General features: G+C 54.2%; 7 protein-coding genes across 7 annotated transcripts; 4 read left to right on the forward strand and 3 right to left on the reverse strand.

The window, feature by feature from the left end:
• Window positions 1–177: 177 nt before the first annotated feature.
• Window positions 178–1019, forward strand: PG994_008317 (uncharacterized protein; the record flags this gene model as incomplete). Its single annotated transcript, XM_066859726.1, has 2 exons — window positions 178–347; window positions 443–1019. The coding sequence occupies 2 exons, from the start codon at window positions 178–180 to the stop codon at window positions 1017–1019; spliced, it is 747 nt and encodes a 248-aa protein (XP_066715213.1).
• Window positions 1020–2141: 1122 nt separating this feature from the next.
• PG994_008318 (uncharacterized protein) lies at window positions 2142–2609 on the reverse strand (the record flags this gene model as incomplete). The annotated part of the gene is made up of 1 exon (XM_066859727.1): window positions 2142–2609. One exon carries the CDS (start codon window positions 2607–2609, stop codon window positions 2142–2144), a length of 468 nt encoding a protein of 155 aa, XP_066715214.1.
• Window positions 2610–3226: 617 nt separating this feature from the next.
• PG994_008319 (uncharacterized protein) lies at window positions 3227–4324 on the forward strand (the record flags this gene model as incomplete). The annotated part of the gene is made up of 2 exons (XM_066859728.1): window positions 3227–3426; window positions 3532–4324. 2 exons carry the CDS (start codon window positions 3227–3229, stop codon window positions 4322–4324), a joined length of 993 nt encoding a protein of 330 aa, XP_066715215.1.
• On the reverse strand, window positions 4244–5965 carry PG994_008320 (uncharacterized protein; the record flags this gene model as incomplete). Its single annotated transcript, XM_066859729.1, has 3 exons — window positions 4244–4587; window positions 5201–5792; window positions 5852–5965. The coding sequence occupies 3 exons, from the start codon at window positions 5963–5965 to the stop codon at window positions 4244–4246; spliced, it is 1050 nt and encodes a 349-aa protein (XP_066715216.1).
• A 546-nt stretch (window positions 5966–6511) lies between these two features.
• Window positions 6512–7564, forward strand: PG994_008321 (uncharacterized protein; the record flags this gene model as incomplete). Its single annotated transcript, XM_066859730.1, has 2 exons — window positions 6512–6678; window positions 6826–7564. 2 exons carry the CDS (start codon window positions 6512–6514, stop codon window positions 7562–7564), a joined length of 906 nt encoding a protein of 301 aa, XP_066715217.1.
• Window positions 7565–8976: 1412 nt separating this feature from the next.
• PG994_008322 (major facilitator superfamily transporter) lies at window positions 8977–10764 on the forward strand (the record flags this gene model as incomplete). The annotated part of the gene is made up of 4 exons (XM_066859731.1): window positions 8977–9304; window positions 9438–9758; window positions 9793–10162; window positions 10335–10764. The coding sequence occupies 4 exons, from the start codon at window positions 8977–8979 to the stop codon at window positions 10762–10764; spliced, it is 1449 nt and encodes a 482-aa protein (XP_066715218.1).
• A 3445-nt stretch (window positions 10765–14209) lies between these two features.
• Window positions 14210–16153, reverse strand: PG994_008323 (cytochrome P450; the record flags this gene model as incomplete). The annotated part of the gene is made up of 4 exons (XM_066859732.1): window positions 14210–14346; window positions 14452–14496; window positions 14547–15886; window positions 15987–16153. 4 exons carry the CDS (start codon window positions 16151–16153, stop codon window positions 14210–14212), a joined length of 1689 nt encoding a protein of 562 aa, XP_066715219.1.
• Between the last annotated feature and the right edge of the window lie 725 nt (window positions 16154–16878).

Consider the following 16878-nt stretch of genomic DNA (forward strand, 5'->3'; position numbering starts at 1 on the left):
TCATCCAACCTTTTTTAAATACCCAAGCAACACTTGGGGAAAAATAATTGTAACGACACCACCGCCTTTGGATCTTTTACTAGAGTTCCTTTGCTTTGCTGTACTCTTGCCCCATCCTATAACCTTCACAAACAACCATCCCATTGCAGTAAAGACAGACTACTGCAATCGTTCAACATGTCTGAGAAGCCCTCGAAGTCGGACAAGGCCAAGGCCAGCAAAGACGAGCCCATGAGCGACGATTTCAAGCTCGTCTTGTGCATGATGGAGACAATGCACCCTGGCTTCTCTGTCTTTGGCTGGAAAGATGCCGCCGCCAAGAGAAGCATCAGCATTGCGACCGCGAAGTAAGTCGTTCCTTTCTAGTTCACTCCCCTCAATCGACTACCTCCTATTACGGCTGCGGATGCGACAACTAACAAAAGGCTTTCTATTTTTTCAGGCAGCGTTTTGCCGTTATTAAGAAGAAGTACGCGGATGAGACCAAGGATGAAGTCCTTAGCGCACCAGTCGTCTTGAAGCGCAAGAGACGCAGCCAGCGCACAAGCGACGACGACGAGGACCAGGAGGATGACGATGGCGAGGATGTTCCCGCCTTTCCCGCCGTTCCCGCCGCCCCCACCGCCTCGGCTACCCTCCCTGCAGCCAATAAGCGGGCCCAACACAGCAGCAAGCGCACCACGAGGCGGCAGCGAGCCGTTCCCGCCCCCGAGGAGGGTGACGACGAGGACGACGGTGAGGACGTCCCCTCAAAGAACAACGCCCAGGCCCCGTCGCTCCCTAACCTGGCCCGCCCCGCCCCCGCTGCTTCGGCTGTGCAGCAGGACGACGAAGAGCCGGCAGCTCAGGCAGCTCAGCGTCCGGCCGAGGGCCCTGCCGACAACGCCAATGAGAACGGCGAAGGCGGTCAAGCTACAGCTCCCCCCAAGAAGCGGACACCCCTGCCCACGCTCACGCTGGAGCAGCTGAACGCCAGGCTCGCAGAGCGCGCCCGCCGTGCACTCGATCGCCAGCTGTAGGGAAGCCAGAACTAAAGTAAATTCAGTTCTCGGGGGATGTTTAGAGCTGGTCAGCAAAGTTGGGTGACAACCACTTGGGTTGCTACATTGTGTACGATAGGGCATGGAAACACTATTCAGCTTGCTGGTGTGGCTACAACAGGACACACAGGTAGCAAGCTGAAGTAATAGACACACCATAGATAGAATATAATGACTTCTGTCATCTCAAGCCTTGAATTTCTTTCCTCTTTTGATTCATATATGCGTCTTCCATTTCCCCCCTCAACTGAAGGTCCAACTCGACTATCCTCTTGAGCTTCACCCACGATATATTTATCCACGCATGGACTCTCCCGGAACAAACCCGCTACGCAGTTTTGAGTAGTGGAGTCAAGTTTCTATGTCGGCAGGAAGTGCTTAAAAAATGGAGGTTGAATGTGAATGTAAAGAGTAGATGAGTCCCTCGTGGAGGGAGGATGCACACTGTTCGATTAGTTAAAAAAAAGTACCCCACTTTTAAAGCTGTGCTCAGCGCTTAAGGGGATAAATATCCAACGTTTTCTAAGTATCCAAACAACACTTGGAAAAACTAAATTGTCACAACACCGACCTTGGATCTCCATCAAGAGTTCCTTTCCCTTTTTGTACATTTTGTACACTCACAACCCTTCCCGTCCTTCCTTCATACATCAGATCGAAGGAAGATCGTTAGCAAACTGTCAACATGTCTGATAACACCAAAAAGTCGGATAAAGCCGGTAAGGCCGACAAGAAGGAAGCCCATGAGCGAGGACTTTAAGCTTGTTATGGGAATGATGGAAACCATGCATCCCGGGTTCTCTGTCCATAGCTGGGATGAGTCTGCGAAGAAGCGAGGTCTCAGCCTCGCCACCGCTAAGTAAGTCATCCCATTCCTATTACAGCTGTGTATGAGGTAACTAACAGAAAGCTTTCCATTCTTCTAGGCAGCGTTTCGCGGTCATCAAGAAGAGATACGAGGAGGCGATCAAGGACGAAGTAATCACCCCTCCCGTCGTCCTGACACGAAAGAAGCGCAACAGCCAGGGAGGCCAAGAAGACGACGATGGCGAAGATGACCCCGCCGTTCCCGCTGCCGTTCCCGCTGTCTAGGGCACCGCTTCAGCATCGGGCATCGCCCTCGCCGGTTCGACTCCCAAAGGTCGCAAGGGCAAGAACCGTGCCTCTCTCCAGAACGAGGCCCAAGATGACAGCGAGAATGCCTCGTCCGTCCCTACCGCCAGAAAGGTGTCCCGATACGCCACCCGGCGCACCAGAAGCCAACACACCGCTCTCAACCCCGAGGACGATGAGCAGGCAGCTCGCGCTGCTGAGGGTCCGGTTGAGGGCCCTGGCAATGACAACACCCAGGAGGATGAGGATGGCGAAGTTGCGGCTGCGCCTCCCAGCCCTACCCTGAGTAAGAAGAACCGCAAGCTTGCGGAACGGGCCCGTCGTGCCCTTGATCGCCAATTGCTGTGACCAGAAGTAGGGCAGCGTTTGAGTTCTGGACTGGTCTCTGAAGGGTGGTTGGCAAACATGCGCAACACCCACTTGGTCATGGCATCGTGTACAACAGGGAGTAGTCATTTTTGTAGTTCTCTGGTACTATGTGGCAACAGTGGAACACATAGCAAGAAAGGGCAGATACTAGATATAAATCAATGAGCTCTGTTATCTCACGTCTTTTATTTCTTTTCCTTCTCGGTCCCTACGCCTGCTTTGGGCCTTCTTGTAATTCGGACTTGATTCACGAGTCGGGCGAGTAGCCTAACCGCCTAGGACAGTAGGATATCTATAAAAGCAAGACATCATCGAAAACATCTTATTATAAAGCACTGGTGTAAGGAAGGTGTACCGACAGTAATCGTATCGTGTTTGAAATGATACTGATTTCAACTTAGGCACTTACTGATTGATTCCTTGCATTCAATTTCACCCACCTGAATTTTCTTTTAAAAAGCCCCAAGCAGCAGCACAAATTCCACCCTGACCTTTTCACCAACACACTCCATTTAGCAAGTGGTCTCCAGGAAAATTTGCCAAACCAGCCCAAATTTTCTGCATCATCTCCCAAAGTTCATCTGAACATCCGGCACTTGCGCATCCTTCCTTTCGTCTACTGTTAACCCACGCCAGAGACTCTTCAATTTCCATCCGACAGCATCATCTCATTTCAGTAAAAGCCACTGCGATCGCTTGTCAGCATGTCGGATAAGTCAGGAAAGGGCGACAAGCCAGGCAAGGGCGCCAAGGGCAACACGCCTAAAAATCCCCAACCAACCACTGATCTGTACGAAGACATGATGCTGGCCTTCACCATGTATAGATCAGTACACCCCGACTTCAAAGTCGAGGGTTGGGTGGACATCGCAGCCGAGAGAGGTCTGAGCCTGGCCACCGCAAAGTACGTCATTACTTCTTCAGTCACCTACTTCAATTGACTTCCTACTCTGGCTATTCGCTTGAGGTGAAAGGACGACGACTAACAGATACTTTCCCATGTGACTAGGCAGCGATTCGGTGCCATGAAGAAACGCTTCAAGGCCAGCAGCGAAAGCAAAGCCCAGACTAAGCCTATGATGAAACACGGCAAACCTGGTGATAAGGGCACCGCCGACCCGGTCTCGAAGGGCAAGAAGAAGCAGGCCAACCCAGTCCTCGAGGACGACGAGGAAATTGACGACGGCAAAACCATTCCGTCCGTCAACACAGCTCAACTTGCCGCCGCCTCATCCCCGCCTCTCCCAGCACCTGGTCCCCTTCGCCGCTCGCGACGCACGCGTCACACCAGGTACACGGAGCCTGAGCCTGAGGACGACGGCAAGGATAACGACCAAAACGTCACGTCGGCACAAACCGCTGCCGTCACCGCCCCCGCTGCTGCTGCTCCTTCTCCAGCTCGCCCCCCGCCCCGCCGCGCGCCCCGTGCGCGAAGAACAAGGAACACGGCGCCTAAGCCTAAGGACGGTGTCAAGGATAACAACCAGAAAGCCATGTCGGCACGGACCGCCGTCGCCACCGCACCCGCCGCACCTGCCCCTCCTCGCCGAGCACGTCCCCGCCCCTCACGACGTGCCAAGAAAGTCGCTCCCGGGTTTGAGGAAGACGGCTCCGAAATCCCTGCCGTCCTGCCCGGCGCCCCCAAGCGAAAGCGGGGCCTCACGAGCCGCAGTGCCGCCGAGCCTGCGAAGAAGCAGAAGACTGGCGACGGAACCACCCCGTCAAAGGAGAGCACCGAGACGGAAGCCCGACCGTCCCGGAGACTGAACCTGGGCCGTGTCTCCCGTCCTTCGTTGCCGTGACTCGGCAGCGTCAACAGGACGAGGAGAACAGGAACCGGGACCGTGCTCCCTTACAAGGAGACGCACTCCAGCAGGAGTTGCAGAGAAGGGAGGCTCAGAGCCTGGAGAGTGCTCGCTGGCGAGAGCGGTTTTGGCAACAGGAGCAGGCTGTCCTCCGAGAACAGTCTGTCCGCTGTGAGTGGGGCATCCCTGTCCCTCATGAGGAGAATAACCAGGAGGATAACCAGGAGGAGGAGCAGGAGCACCAGGACTGAGCAACGGTCCTGAGGGTACAAGCTTCTAGTGTGTGGAGGGATATCAATACAGGGTTGTAGGATTTAGAGGGAAACGTCTTTTGAGGATCATGTCATGTCTGTGCCAAGACTGGACACACAGCCACCCAAAAAGTGGTTCAATGACAGAATAAAAGCAATGTATATCATCTCATGTCTGCCATTGGCCTTCTACCACCGTCAAACTGAAAACATGCAAACCGTACGATTGTTGCGGTGCGGGAATCAGCGTGTGTTACGTATCGTCACTCTCTGACTCAACTACTTCAGCTAATCAGAAGGCGGTCTTCTATCGAGCGGAAACACATCGTGTGACAACAATCAAATGCATAGCTATGTGTAAGTGAGTTTGTATTTCTCATCATTCTATGACTACACCGAATTCTGGTGCCGATTGGGACCTTGAAGCCTGGCTTCCCTGCTCTGCTACCACTCGTAAGGAATCAAGTGCTGTGCTATGTTAGCTAAGGAAGCTTCCTTAATCGTGAGAAGAACACGATGTAGCCTACTCAACACAGCCTTTCGCATCACCTCGGGACTCGACATCCTCTACTCACCCACTCTTCCGCATCTTACACTCTCGCGCCTGTCTTCATCATCACACGTTTTGCTTCATTTGCAGTAAGCACTATTGTTACTGCTAATGAAAAATGCGGTCCACTGGAAGTGCTAGAGCCCTCAAGGGCAAGGAAAATTCCAACGACGACGGGGAGAACGTCCCACCCGCCGGTCCTGCTCTCCCACGCACCACCCGACAAAAGCAGGTTACACGAAGCATGCAAACCACCAAGAACGAGAAAAAGGCCGACGAAGATGATGGCGAGAATGTGCCATCTACCGCCTCTGCTCCTGTTTCCACCCGTTCCGCTCCCGAGAAGAAGAAGAGTGGCCCCCTGACCCGCAAAGCATCGAAGCGCAAGGGCAAGGCTGAAGATGACGGAGACAACAACAATCTGCCGAACGACATGAGCGACCCGCGGCCGATGACCACTACCCATGACCCGACCGCTCCGTACGCTACCCAGATTCGTCAAATGGAGGCGGACAGCCGGAGCCGTGTTCGCTGGCGCGAGGAGTTCTGGCGGCAGGATGCGGCTATTCGCCGCGAGTATGGTCTTCCTACAGCAGAGGAGGACGATGAGAGCGAGGAGAAGTATCGGGATTGAGTCACGATCCTGAGCTCCAGGTTGAGAATTCTGAATATTCCTGAGGTCTAATTTCTCTCACACAGTAACTACCTAGAGCTGCTGAGCACCCTAGATGACGCCGAAGGCTGGTCCCGCCCCGTTCGCGATTCAGGGGAGAGAACTCGTCCGAGCAGAACGGGGGTTATAGCGTCTCGATCCTGCACACGAGCAGGCGCGTGCATCATGAGGCGAGAAGCATCTTATACCGCGAGAATATCCTGTACCTCTCCCACCCACTGGACCTCACCGAGAACATCCCCCCAACGGTCGGCGCCAAAAACTTGAGCTTCACCCGGCATGCTTCATTGTCATGGCCTGGGTGTAAGCTGGAAGGGTGGATATAGAATACGCAGAGTAGATAAAATACCATGAATTCTGGCATCTCATGTCTTCTGAAGACTTTCTTCAGCTATAAATTCATTTATTCACTTTCTATTTGTGCCTGATTTCATTTATTCGAGAATTCTAAGAGATCACTTTTGGTAAGATACTGGCAAATTTTCCTTGATTACAGGAGTGCATAAGTCAACATTCAATTTTTCAACCACTGATTGTTTTGAGGAAAAAATTGCAGAACAGACACCGATATCTTGCACCATTCTGAAAAATTCTTTTCCACATCCTGCATCCTCACACCCTCACTTTATTGCCACGCTTCATCCAATTTGCAATTTCACACGCCTTGCTTTCACCGCAGTAAACACAATCATTACTGCTAATAATTCAAGATGGTCGACAAAGCAAGCAAGGATGATAGATCCAAGAAGGATGACAAGTCGAAGAAGGATGAGAAGGTCATGCTCATGTCCATCATTGATGATATGAACCCAGGCTTTGGTGTGAAGGGCTGGGACAGCATCGCTAAGAGACTTGGTCTCACTGTAGCCACCGCAAAGTAAGTCACAAACACCCTTCCGCTCTCCTCATCGCCTCTTCGCGCTGTCTTCGACGTGCTCTGAAGATCATTTCCTTCCACCCGTCCTCCATTTCTTGCTAGACCTGAAGCAGAGATGACTAACAGAAAACCCCCCCTTGTTTGTAGGCAGCGGTTTGGCGTCAGTAAGAAGAGATTCCAGGCAGCCACCGAGGGCGTCGCCCCTCCCGCCGCTACCTTTCGCCCTCGTAAGCGTGGTAACCGACGTGCCGCTCCCCAGGATGATGAAGATGAGGCCGGCGGCAGCGAGAATGTGCCGTCCACATCGGATACCGCTCCTGGTGCTACAATCCCTCCCCCCTCGCCTCCTCGCCCTCGCACCAGTCGCCGAACGCGAGGCACTCGACGTGCCAGGTCCACCAGGGCTGAGGAGGGAGGCGTCGAGGGTAACAGCGAGGACGTGGCATCAGCCAACAGCGCAGCTCTCAGCGCCGCACTACCTCGCCCCACACCGACTCGCCCTCACTCTACCCGTCGATCACGGGTCACTCGACGTGCCCGTACTACCAGACAGGAGGGAGCTGCTAAGAACGGAACCGAGAACTTGGGAGCCGACCCTACTCCCGTTGTAACTGCTGCGTCCACTAGGCCCCGGCGGGGCACCAAGCGTCCCTTGCCTAAGAGCGACGACTCCTCTTCCGACGACGACGACGAGGGTATCCCGGCCACCCTGAGCAACGAAGCGCGCGGAAGGGCTTTGATAAGTGCCAGGACCAAGAAGACCACTAACGTGGTCAAGCAGAATACCGAGGCGCAGACGGCCGCATCTTCCCAATCGTTCAACCCTGCCCGCCCATCCTTCGCTGGCCTGCTTCCTCGGCCGCAGGAGGAGATTGAGAGGCTGTAGCAGGCCAGCTTGGAACGTGCTCGCTGGCGCGAGCGGTTCGAGCGGGAAGAGCAGTCTGTCCTGCGTCAGTGGGGCCGTGCCCGTGGAGAGGATCCCCAGGAGCGGGGGGGAAAGAGCAAGAGGAGGTGCAAGAGGAGGAGGAGTAGGAGGACCGGGATTGAGACTCGTTCCTGAAGCAGCAGAGTTGCAGCATATGGGAGAGTCTCGGGGGGAGTTGTAAGATTAGAAGGGAACCCTACTTGAGCACAATTTCATGGTGTTTTGATAGGCTAGGGCAGCCCTGTATGTAAGATTTTATATCAAGACTCAGCATACACCAAAAACTCGTCTTCTAATAGGACGCCTAGGGGCGTCTGAAAGTAGCTTGGAGACATAAATGCATTACTTTTGGCAGAATCCAAAAAATCGAGTGTTCTCCTAAATGAACTAAACTTCCTTGATCTTCAGAGAATATGAGGTAGCCTACCCGTGGTGGTTTCTGATCGTGTTAAGGTGACTCGGCATTAAATCAGCACTGTGAAAGACTGTCACAAGAACCGAAAAGAAATCGCCTGATCAAACCTCATTTTGGGTTACCAACCGTTACCCAATACTCAATCATCGTGATCAACACCCAGCACATACGAAGTTGGCTGTCGAAATAAGCCTCGCCAATGCTACGTCGGGTCAAGCCACGGCGGGCCGAGCCCGCGAACCAAACTCTGTCATGAAAGTGGTGGGCCTCGGGCGAACCTAAAGAGTCTATATTGACAGCATTTGATCGGCTGCCACTGAAACGTCGCAACAGCATGCGCCCGGTGTTCTGTCCCGTCTCGCATGTATCGGTTCTGTAGGGGTGATATTTCCGAGATGGGGCATTACCACCATTACTTTTTTGCCTAGCCCAAACCGAGCCGAAGCCGACGCCAAATGTGAGTAAGACGGTGTGAAAAAAAACACCCAAGGCGTTGCATGGACCTGAATGTCCGCCACTTACCGCCAGCCAAACACGGTCTAGAAAGCAACCTGCGGTGGAGACGGTACTATTGGACTTTCTCTGTTGAGGTTAGCGGATGCCATGCAAGAGCGGGGACAGTGGAGGCTTCTCCCCTTATTCCGGCGCTTTCGACCACTCCCCGGTTTCGCTTCGGCTTCCGACTTGCTCACCAGTACCTCACCAGGGTCCGTCGTATATCCGCACCACCGGCCCAATGGTCCCAATAAAATTTCAAATATTTTGCTCTTTCGCCCGCGATCTTGAGCAAACATTCGAAGACACCACCACCACCTCCTTCTCCTCCTCAAGCCCAGGTCATTTAGGCTAGACGCACTCTATACGGACAGTGCTGCCAGGGAAAGTTAGGTTGTACTAACAACTATAGCGATAACTTCTTGTTCTCCTTACTTCTTTGTTATATCTTATATTCCCTGTAATGGCTTCGATTGGCGCCGACACCAGCCTGGCCATGGCCGAGCTTGAGAAAGTGCAGACACCCCGTAAGTCGCACCACCAAGATAACCTACCATCCAGTATCGTTACCATCCCTGGTCAGATCACTGAATCTGAGAAGAAGAAGGCCGAGGAGGGACCCGGCGGCGGCGGCCCACCGGATGGTAGTGGTCCAGGCGCCAGCAGCGTTGAATCTTCCGACGTCGAAGATGACTCCGAAGACGAAGAAGCCCCCGATGGAGGCGCCAAGGCTTGGCTCATGATCCTCGGCGCGTGGTGCTGTTCGTTCTGCAGCTACGGCTGGGTCAATAGTAAGTTTGCATCCGTCTTCTCGTCCCCGCTATTTCATCCCATCGTCCCGTGAATGCGGGTCGGCCGATCCTACTCCAACAATATGCAACTACTGCCGCTAACGATTTCCGTCCCGTGTCTCTTTCCTTCCAGGCGTCGGCATCTTTCAGCAGTACTACGAGAACGGCCCGCTCTCGGACTACACCCCGAGCCAGATCGCCTGGATCCCGTCCCTGCAGATCTTCTTCCTGCAGTTCCTGGGCCCCGTCATCGGCCGCCTCAACGACGCGTACGGCCCCCGCCCGCTGGTGGCCGCGGGCTCTTTGCTGCACGTCTTCGGCCTGATGATGGCGTCGCTCTCGTCCGAGTACTACCAGATCCTGCTGTCGCAGGGCGTGTGCTCCGCCATCGGCGTCTCGGCCGTCTTCCTGCCCGCGCTCGCGTGCGTGAGCGGCTGGTTCTCCAAGCGCCGGGGTCTCGCCTTCGGCGTGCTGTCGACCGGCTCCAGCTTGGGGGTGTCGTCTTCCCCTCATCATCGCGAATCTGCTGCGCACCGTCGGCTACGGCTGGACGCTGCGCATCTGCGCCTTCATGATCCTCGCGCTGCTGTGCGTCGCCAACGCCTTCGTCCGCGCCTCGCCCGCCAAGAAGAACAGCAACACCAACCAAGCCCGTGGTGGAGGTGCTGGTGGTCGCATGACCCGCGCCCAGATGCTGAGCCCCTTCCGCGAGCGCGCCTTCCAGATCCTCCTGCTCGGCCAGTTCATCATCCCCTACGGCCTCTACGCCCCCATCACCTACCTGCCCAGCGCCGCCGTGGGTGCGGGCATGAGCGAGAGCCTGTCGCAGTACCTGGTGACTTTCTATAACGCCGCAAGGTAAGCTGACCCATCCTCTTCCCCCCAAAAAGAAGAAGAAGAAAAGGAAGAGAGAAAAGAGAAGAAGAAAAGGAAGAGAGAAAAAGAGAAGAAAAAAGCCGAGACACAGTTAACTTCCTTTCACATCCGCCTAGAAACTTGGCCGAACTAACATCCTTCTGCCGTAATCTAGCCTCATCGGCCGCGCCAGCTCCGGCTACCTCTCCGACAAAGCAGGCCGCTTCAACGTCTTCTGCGGCGCCTGCTTCATCACGAGCATCCTGATCCTGGCCATGTGGATCCCGGGCAGCACCGACGCCGTCATCGTCGCGTTCGCCGTGCTGTTCGGCCTGTCGTCGGGCGCCTACATCTCGCTCATGGCCGCGCTGGTCTCGTCCATCTCGCCGCTCGAGGAGCTCGGCTACCGCAACGGCCTGTGTTTCCTCGCCGGCTCCGTCGGCGGGCTCACCACCTCGCCCATCGCCGGCGCCATCCTCGAGAGCCCCGTCGGCGGCTGGGTCGGGCTCAAGGCCTTCTCGGGGGTCATGATGTTTGTCGGTACGGCCGTCACCTTTGCGGTGCGGGTCCAGAAGACGGGGCTGAAGCTTTGGGTGGCGTTCTAGGTTGCCTGCCTGTGCGGGGGAGAGGTGATTGCTTATGACGATAATCATCTATGTAAAGAATCAAAGGGCATGTTAGGGAACTTGGAGGGAACCAATTTTAGGCATGAGTTCCCTCGCGACAAGAATAGCATAATATCAGGGCAGGAAAAGTATAGACTGGATTAGGGTTTGGGGATTACGCTTAAAGACTAGATATAATCAATGTTATCAGATGTGCGGTCACTCAATGGTTTGATCCTATAGTTGGGTAGAATGTTACGGTTGCTATCGCATTTGCTATCCTAATTTATGTACCTACCTCCTTGTGGAAACCGTGCCGAGTGCAAAATTACTAGTTCTCCTGCGTCATACGGGAGGACGGCACATTCGGACACTCGTGCATGAACTTGAATGGAAACAGAAATCGAAAACCCTCGCAGCCTTCTTCTTGTGTCAAGAGCAACTCGTTCACGTAGATGATGGATCGGAATTCTCATCTTCTTGGGGATCAGTTCGTATCGGCGGACACCCGTCGCATCGGACGATCTCCACGCCATGGATCTTGTTACAGATCAGGCAGGCCCAAAGTTGAACTTGGCACATGATGTCGGAGTGTGGTCGAAAATATGTTTGCGTAGCTGGTTGAGGTATTGGTGATGGTACTTGAGATGGGGTGGGCTTCTCGAATGTAGTATTAGTCCTGACGGGAAAATGGGCGTATTTATACACGGATATGTCCTAAACAAACACAGTATATGTATGTGAACAAGGAGACTGAACAGCTAACATAGCATTACAAGTCAAAGGTAGACAAAGAGTTGCACAATGTCAATGTAAGTAGGAAGGTGTCAACAGGGAACATAACAAATAGATTGTGATCACTACTTACACAAAGACAACGTAATTGGACAAGGAGAACCAACAGGATGTTTTCCCTCACTTTCTCCGGGACCTGACTGGGCCATAGAGTGTTAGGTTTCCCTTGGTTTTAATTGCTTGAGTATTTCCGACAGCTACCTAATCTGTGCTGTACAATAAGCATACGGGTAACCACATCGAAGACCGACTCCGAAGCCATCACTTGTCGGCCGCGAAGCTCGAGATCCGGCACATTTTCGGGATGCGGGTGTAACCCAAGCATAAGAGTGTACCCGGCCCCGCGGGGTTCAACTACCTTGCATACTTCCATTGGGTTCGTGACACGACCACCTTCAGGATCGGACTCGATCGGCTCGACGACGCGCTTATCCGCATCCTGCTCATGTGGACAGGTTGACGGAGGACGGAGGCACGAGCTGGTCTACGCCCTTCCCAAGGATGTGAAAAGGGGGGTTCAAAAGTGGGATGAGGAGTCCGACGTGTATACCGAAGTTGAGAGCAGTTGGGATGAGTACGTTCAGCCGCGCCTAAGGATGCTGTGTCTGTGGCGGGGTAGATGAGAGGACGGACGGGATGTTCAAGGTGCTCTGCTGGGAAGAAATCGATTGTTGGATCCTGCACGACCCAATGGGTTGCGTTTCAACACCAGTATTTCTAATTGCTATAGTACGTATGTAATTACATGAGGCATACAAGGGAAGCCAATGCGAAAGACTCTTTACGAGAGCTCCAGCAATCGAACCGCCAACGCCTGCGAGTTGGGCGCAGATCCCGAACATCCCTGCGTATTCCTGGTTATAAAAGATGTAGGGTTAGTAGTGACGAAGAGAAGCCAGCTCTCAAAGGTTATTTTGTGGTTTAATAGACTCACAATTTAGTCAAGACATCGATATGAATTAAATATGTCTCCCTATTGTCGCGGAACTGTAGGTTTGCTAACCTAGATCCATACCAATGATCCATTTCTGCCTTTCCTGTGTCCAGGGTTATTTAGTAGTCATGCCAAACAAATTTCGGGCAGAAGCAGTAGCTGACCTTCCCACGGGCATTCATTCTTGCGGCAGGTCTCTCCTGAAGTATACCATGTTTTTTTCTCTGCGTGCTGGGTCTGCCCATACGACTCCTGCCTAGTAGTGGCGAGTCCATTCTTCGACCATACCTCATACTGGGCGGAAATAGAAATGATCACCTGGCCGGCTTGCTTTTGAGCTCCAGTCCCACTGCCGACAACGACTGTATAGGATGACTTCTTAGCGGGACGCCGTGAGATCCCTGGGAGACTTTCTTGAACCTACAGGTTGAGTCCACGGTGAAAGAAGGATAGCAAGTTCCCTCCTCATAATGATCCACAAGGTGGCCTACTACGTCGGGTGGAATGGCTGATCCCCAATTGGTTGCTGCAATTCTTGTTAGATCGAGGCTTGTGTGGTTTGTGCAAAGAGGTCTTAACAGCATCAGATAGCAACATATCAAGATTATTACCCTCAGTAGTATTGCACCACTCATGGCAATCGTTACGTCCAGCCAAGGGCGAAGCCACGGTAAGGCAGACGAAAAGTAGCGGGGCGACCCAGTGCATCTTGACGGCAGCTCCAAGCATATAATAACAGGGTTGAAGTAGAGGATAAGAGATTTTTTCAGTAAAGAAGCCGAGGTAAAGATGGTGTTATCTAGGGATTATAGAAGTGAACTGCTTAACAAGGGGCATCGGGGTATCTAAGATATTATTCCTAGGCCGACATAGGAAGACTTTCCTGGACTTTATATGTGCCCCATTACGTGTCCATAGCCGGTTAAGGTTCTACGTGAAAGCCCGCTGGACTAGAGATGCTTACACAGGTCACTAGTAGCACAGGTGTCTCAAAATTGCAGTCATCTGGCCTCCAACCGGCGTTCCTCAAGGCACTCAACTTCGTCATAATGTCCTTGCAAGCGGTTCCATGGATTCTTCGGCGTTTACTGCAAACATAGGGCTGTCGCCGTTCAGATAAAGCTGATTACACACAGCTGTACTTGCTAAGACAACTGTTTCACACACAATGGTGTTACGATTCCTCTGGGTACCGCTGTCTCGACAAATTGCCAACCCAGTTGGTCACTATTTTCACCGCTGCCCGTAGAAGTCTCGCGGAGACGCACAAGAGCTCTATCTAGGACGTACAAACCGGATTGGATGTTGTCATCGTCGCGCAGGCTAAAAAGCTGATGGGCGGCAAGAACGCCTGTGGCCTTGTTAGGCGACCCCGTTCGTGTGTCAGCCGCGTGTAAAAGTCCTGAGGGCAAGGGGCGAAGTGAAGCTGTGTAAGCTAGTGAGACATTTTTACCATTGGCTGGAGTATGAGTCAGATGGAAATGAAAGGAAGATATAGTATCAATGCGAGCGAGTGCGGTAATGGACCATGAAGTATTCACCACGAACGCTCGGCCTCGTTATCGTGTAGCCCGGTGTGTATAACCTCAACAGAGATACACGGATTACGGCCTCGCATTACACGATGCCCTTCTGGTCTGAACTTGGTCATTGCACAGCAACTGATCCTTGTCGGGGCAGCATTTACAGGATGTCATATATGTATGTCTGCATCGATCATGTCGCACTTGCTGCCTCATACAAACGAACTTGAACCTCCTGGCCGGGCCTCCCCACAACCTCGGGCTCGTGGAACTGCGCGTTCCAGTCCCCGACGTATTCGATCTTTTCGTACTTCTGCAACAGCCTCACAACTGAAGACCATATTAGCCAATTTATTCAGCAACTGTGATCCAAGCAGTCGAGCAACGGACAGGCTAGGAAAAAAGGTGAATAGACAAGACCCGCCCTTAACATACTTAAGAGGAAATGGATATTTGATGGGTAAGAGAGAGGCGGGAAGACTGGAATTGTGGGCCAATAATAAAGAAGAAAGGAAAAGAAAATGACATACCGACGTAAGCCATCTCCGTCAGCGCAAAGTTCTGCCCCACGCAGATGCGCGGCCCGCCGTTGAAGGGCACGTACGTCCACGGCTTGGGGGCCCAGCCCTCCCAGCGCTCGGGCTCGAAGAGGGCCGGGTCCGCAAAGTGGCCGTCGCCAGATTTCTGCTGGTACTTCGGGTACAAGTCGCGGCGCCGCTGCATGCTGAGCGTGCTGTAGACGACGACGTCGTCCTTGAGCACGGCGATGGGCGGGCCCTGCCCCTCCTTGCACGGGATCGTCGTGTCCTCGAGCGCGACGCGCAGGTTGTACGGCACGGCCGGGTAGAGCCGCAGCGTCTCGTTGAGGACGTGGCGGAGGTAGGGCATGTTCTTGAGGTTGTCGTAGGACGGCGTGTTGGGCGCCGGGCCGACGCACTCGAGGATCTCGGCCCGCAGCCGCGCCACCTTGGCCGGGTACCGGCTCAGCTCGTAGAAGGCCCAGCTCAGCGTGGCGGCGGTGGTGTCGCGGCCCGCGAGCAGGACGGCGACGATCTGGTCGCGCAGGACTTTCGGGTCGCGCGTGTGGCGCGCGACGCTGTGCAGGAAGGTGAAGTCGGTCGACGACGTCCGCTTCTCGAGCTCGGCCGCGGGCAGCGCCAGGGCCGCCTCGATGTACGGCATGACGAAGCGGTCGATGGCGCGGATGCCGGCGCGGTACCGGCCCCGCGGCATGATGCTCTCGAACGGGCCCACGATGGTCAGGTACATCTGCAGGCGCTGGACCTCGTTGAAGGCCTCGGCGAACTCGTCGCGCGGGTTGTTGAGCGAGTCGACGGCGACGCCCAGCAGGAAGTCGGTCGTGACGTCGAGGGTCATGCGGTAGAACAGGGACTGGATATCCACCACGCCCTCGCCAAAACCACTGCAACAACCTTTGTCCTCCTTCTCGCCCAAGCCAGCAACGAGCCCCCGCCGCTGCAGCTCGATCTGCCGAACGAGGGCGGCCGTCCACCGCTCGAAGACGACGAGGTCGCTGACGCGGTCCTTGACGAACATGGGCCGGATCATGCCGCGGCTATCGTGCCAGAGGCTCCCGTCTGTCGTGAAGATGCTGTCGCCAGGAACGGGCTCCACATTGTGTGGAAGTCCTTGCCCTTGCCGAATTGGGCGAACTGGCCCGCCAGCACGGCTTTCACGTGCTCCGGGTCCCGCGTGATGATGTAGCGCAGGCCGCCCGCCGGCATCACCTGCACCTCGACGCAGTCGTCGCCCGTGGGCGCGCCCCGGGCCGCCGCGAACATGGAATCGAAGTACTCGAAGAGGCGGTGGTTCAGCTGGGCGCGCGCGGCGCCGATGAACCAGCGGAGACCTGTACGTAGTCACGTAGAAGTGAGAGGGTAGTATGTAAGCGTCAAAACTCCAGGGGATATCCATCATCTGCGGACACCTAATCTTTTCGAATGGGTGACTCACCAGTCCAAGGGTTCTGAGCCAGTACGGGGGCTCGTACGCCCAACCTCCGGATACGCAGCTCATATCTGGTATATTGGATGATGAAGAGGCCCAGGTAAAGAACAGTGGCAATGGCAATAAGCACAAGTACATGCGCAGAGTCGAAGTGAAGTTGCGCAAACATACTGATCAAAACGAAAACCCTCTCTTTACTTGGCGGTGATATGTGAAGTTGGAAGAGAACTGACTGCCAAACTCCGCGGCGATGGACGTCAGTCTATGTATGTATTTTTGACCAGCAGTCTCTAGGACTCTGGCCGTCAACTTAAATTACACGTCAAACAATACCAATGCCTTGGGACGAGTGCATACAAGGAACAGCACGGGACTTTATTGCGTCTCTCGTTTCTAGATAGGTCAGAGCGTGAAGTGGACGTCGCCGAATGGCCTCCTATTCGGGTATAACCCCCAAACGTCTCCAAAAGTCAAATCCGGGGTCGATTGACCGGCAACTCGGGATGACTGCCAATCCCCCGCATACTAGCAAGCGTCGCCTTACCCAGTTGGAATTAGAGTACGTCGATCGCCCGGTTCCTGCGAATCCGCAACTGGAGTCGGGGGGGGGGCTTGCAGGCCACGCGACTCATACAAGATGGACTTGCCGAGGCCACTTCTTTTGCTCCGGCTCAGCTCTTAGATACGGATACGGGATGATACTGTGACATTTTTGTCGGGGAAAGGACCCAACATACCTGTTACCGTCTCGGGTCACGAATACACCCTACCTATCAACGCCGATGATTACGTTGACGCACACGCCTGCGCCTGAAGAGTGCGCAGATGCGATGACGATTCTGGGCTTCTGCCTTGGGCCCGGGGCGGGGGTAACCTATTGCTACAGGAAAGCAG

This window comes from Apiospora phragmitis (genome assembly GCF_038363925.1).
Source record: "Apiospora phragmitis strain CBS 135458 chromosome Unknown utg000007l:2111988.0-4706623.0:1.0-2598199.0, whole genome shotgun sequence".
Lineage (NCBI taxonomy): Eukaryota > Fungi > Ascomycota > Sordariomycetes > Amphisphaeriales > Apiosporaceae > Apiospora > Apiospora phragmitis.